At 47.2% G+C, this 2,413-nt stretch overlaps 1 protein-coding gene across 1 annotated transcript in view; it reads left to right on the top strand.

The window, feature by feature from the left end:
- Positions 1-994, top strand: part of LOC139027881 (triple functional domain protein-like) — an 18,545-nt gene extending 17,551 nt beyond the window's left edge. The window contains exon 5 of the mRNA XM_070443944.1: positions 321-994. Within this exon, the coding sequence (XP_070300045.1) occupies positions 321-614 (294 nt within the window). The 3' untranslated portion in view covers positions 615-994. The remainder of the gene's footprint in view (positions 1-320) is intronic.
- The last annotated feature ends 1,419 nt before the right edge of the window (positions 995-2,413 follow it).

The raw sequence follows: 2,413 nt of genomic DNA on the forward strand, positions 1-2,413 counted from the left end.
CTAATATGTCCCCTCCCTCTCCTTACAGAATGTCTATCATGTCCCCTCCCTCTCTTTACAGAATGTCTATCATGTCCCCTCCCTCTCCTTACAGAATATCTAATATGTCCCCGCCCTCTCCTTACAGAATGTCTATCATGTCGTCTATCATGTCCCCTCCCTCTCCTTACAGAATGTCTATCATGTCCCCTCCCTCTCCTTACAGAATGTCTATCATGTCCCCTCCCTCTCCTTACAGAATGTTTATGTAACTATGAACCTCGTCATGTCTTCTCCCCTCTTACAGAATATCTAATATGTCTCCTCCACTCTCCTTCCAGAATGTCTATGTAAATATCAACCGCATCATGTCTGTGGGGAACCGGCTGTTGGAGTCTGGTCACTACGCGTCGCAGCAGATCCAGCAGATCTCAGGTCAGTTGGAGCAGGAGTGGAAGGCCTTCGCTGCTGCCCTGGACGAACGCTCCACCCTACTGGAGATGTCTGCTGCCTTCCACCTGAAGGTGGACCAGGTGAGGAGGAAGCACACACACATTAACACACACACACAACAACACTCGCACACACACATTGGGATTTTCCAGATTGAACAGAAAAGGGCCAAAACACTCTGACCCTCTACTACCTGTTTCAGCGGTGTGCTCCTACAGAGACCCACACTCTTGTTGTTTTCCTCTCTCTTTTCCTCTCTCTGCCTCGATTTGCGCTCCCTCCTTTCTCTGTCTTTCATCACTTAAGCTTTTTCGTCCCGTCTGTCTTCCTTTCTACTCCTCCCTCTCTGCCTTCTTCTCTCTTCACCTCTATTGTAGTGCATGAGGTCAGGTTGAAACCAGATGTCCAGAGTAGCAGGGTGGGCAGTATTGTTATAGACTACATGTTTGTGTACCCTACTATCCCCAAGGATTTGAAGCTACTCCATAGATTGAATCTTCCCCTGCTTTGGTAGAGGCTGTATTGTAAGCCCATTTTCTATATGGACTTAGTTGTTGTCATGTGTTTTCCAACCAACTGATTCATGTGGAGGTGTCGTATCTGATGTTTGGTTGTGTGCGGTTGGCATGTGAAGCTAAGTTTGAGTTCTGTGCGTGTGTTTCTGTGTTTCTTTACCATGGTTCTACTGAAGCTGTGGTAAACTGAGATCTCTCTGTCAGTCTGGGGACGAACGGGGGGATGGTTGAGTTGAAACACAAAGAGAGAGAGACACGCACACACTGACCTTTTTTTATGACATGATGCCTATGTCTTTTATCTCCGCTCTCTTCATCCCTCCATTTCTAGAATAATCACTTGTTTTGTATCATTATTCTCCTGAAGTGCCTCTACTTTCTGCTCTACTTTCCTCTCCTCCTCTCCCTGGCCAGCTCCCACAGGAACAGATGAAAATAGTTCCTATCTCTTAATGGCATTGTAGTACGCTGCTGGGATGATGCAGAGCTAATAATAATGTTAGCTAGGGCTGCCTGCAAGGCAATGTGTTGCTTTCATCCCCTGCCATGAATGTGTAGTTGACTGATATACTAGACAGACAGACAGACAGACAGACAGACAGACAGACAGACAGACAGACAGACAGACAGACAGACAGACCAGCGACGGTGGGTTTGTGCCCACCGTTGCCGGTGATGTCTGGTGAGGACGTGCCTTACAACAGGCCTACAAGCCCTCAGTCCAGCCTCTCTCAGCCTATTGCGGACAGTCTGAGCACTGATGGAGAGTCGTGCGTTCCTGGTGTAACTCGGCGCAGTTGTTGTTGCCATCCTGTACCTGTCCCGCAGGTGTGATGTTTGGATGTACCGATCCTGTGCAGGTGTTGTTACACGTGGTCTGCCACTGCGAGGCCGATCAGCTGTCCGTTATGTCTCCCTGTAGCACTGTCTTAGGCGTCTCACAGTACGGACATTGCAATTTATTGCCCTTGCCACATCTGCAGTCCTCATGCCTCCTTGCAGCATGCCTAAGGAACGTTCACGCAGATGAGCCGGGACCCTGGGCATCTTTCGTTTGCTGTGTTTCAGAGTCAGTAGAAAGACCTCTTTAGTGTCTTAAGTTTTCATAACTGTGACCTTAATTGCCTACCATCTGTAAGCTGTTAGTGTCTTAACAACCGTTCCACAGGTGCATGTGCATTAATTGTTTTTGGTTCATTGAAGAAGCATGGGAAACAGTGTTTAAACCCTTTACAATGAAAATCTGTTAAGTTATTTGGATTTTTACAAATTATCTTTGAAAGACAGGGTCCTGAAAAAGGGATGTTTCTTTTTTTGCTGAGTATATAATTACCTGTAATGTGTCAGTTCGCATAATGCCTCTTCTAATGTCCCCCTGTCCAGAACACCTATACTAACGCTGACAAGCTGCTGAGGCAGCAGAGCAGCTGGCCCAGACAGGAGAATGTGATCCAGAGGAGATTACG

Source organism: Salvelinus sp. IW2-2015, linkage group LG6.1 (assembly GCF_002910315.2).
Source record: "Salvelinus sp. IW2-2015 linkage group LG6.1, ASM291031v2, whole genome shotgun sequence".
In the NCBI taxonomy this organism is placed as follows: Eukaryota; Metazoa; Chordata; class Actinopteri; order Salmoniformes; family Salmonidae; genus Salvelinus; species Salvelinus sp. IW2-2015.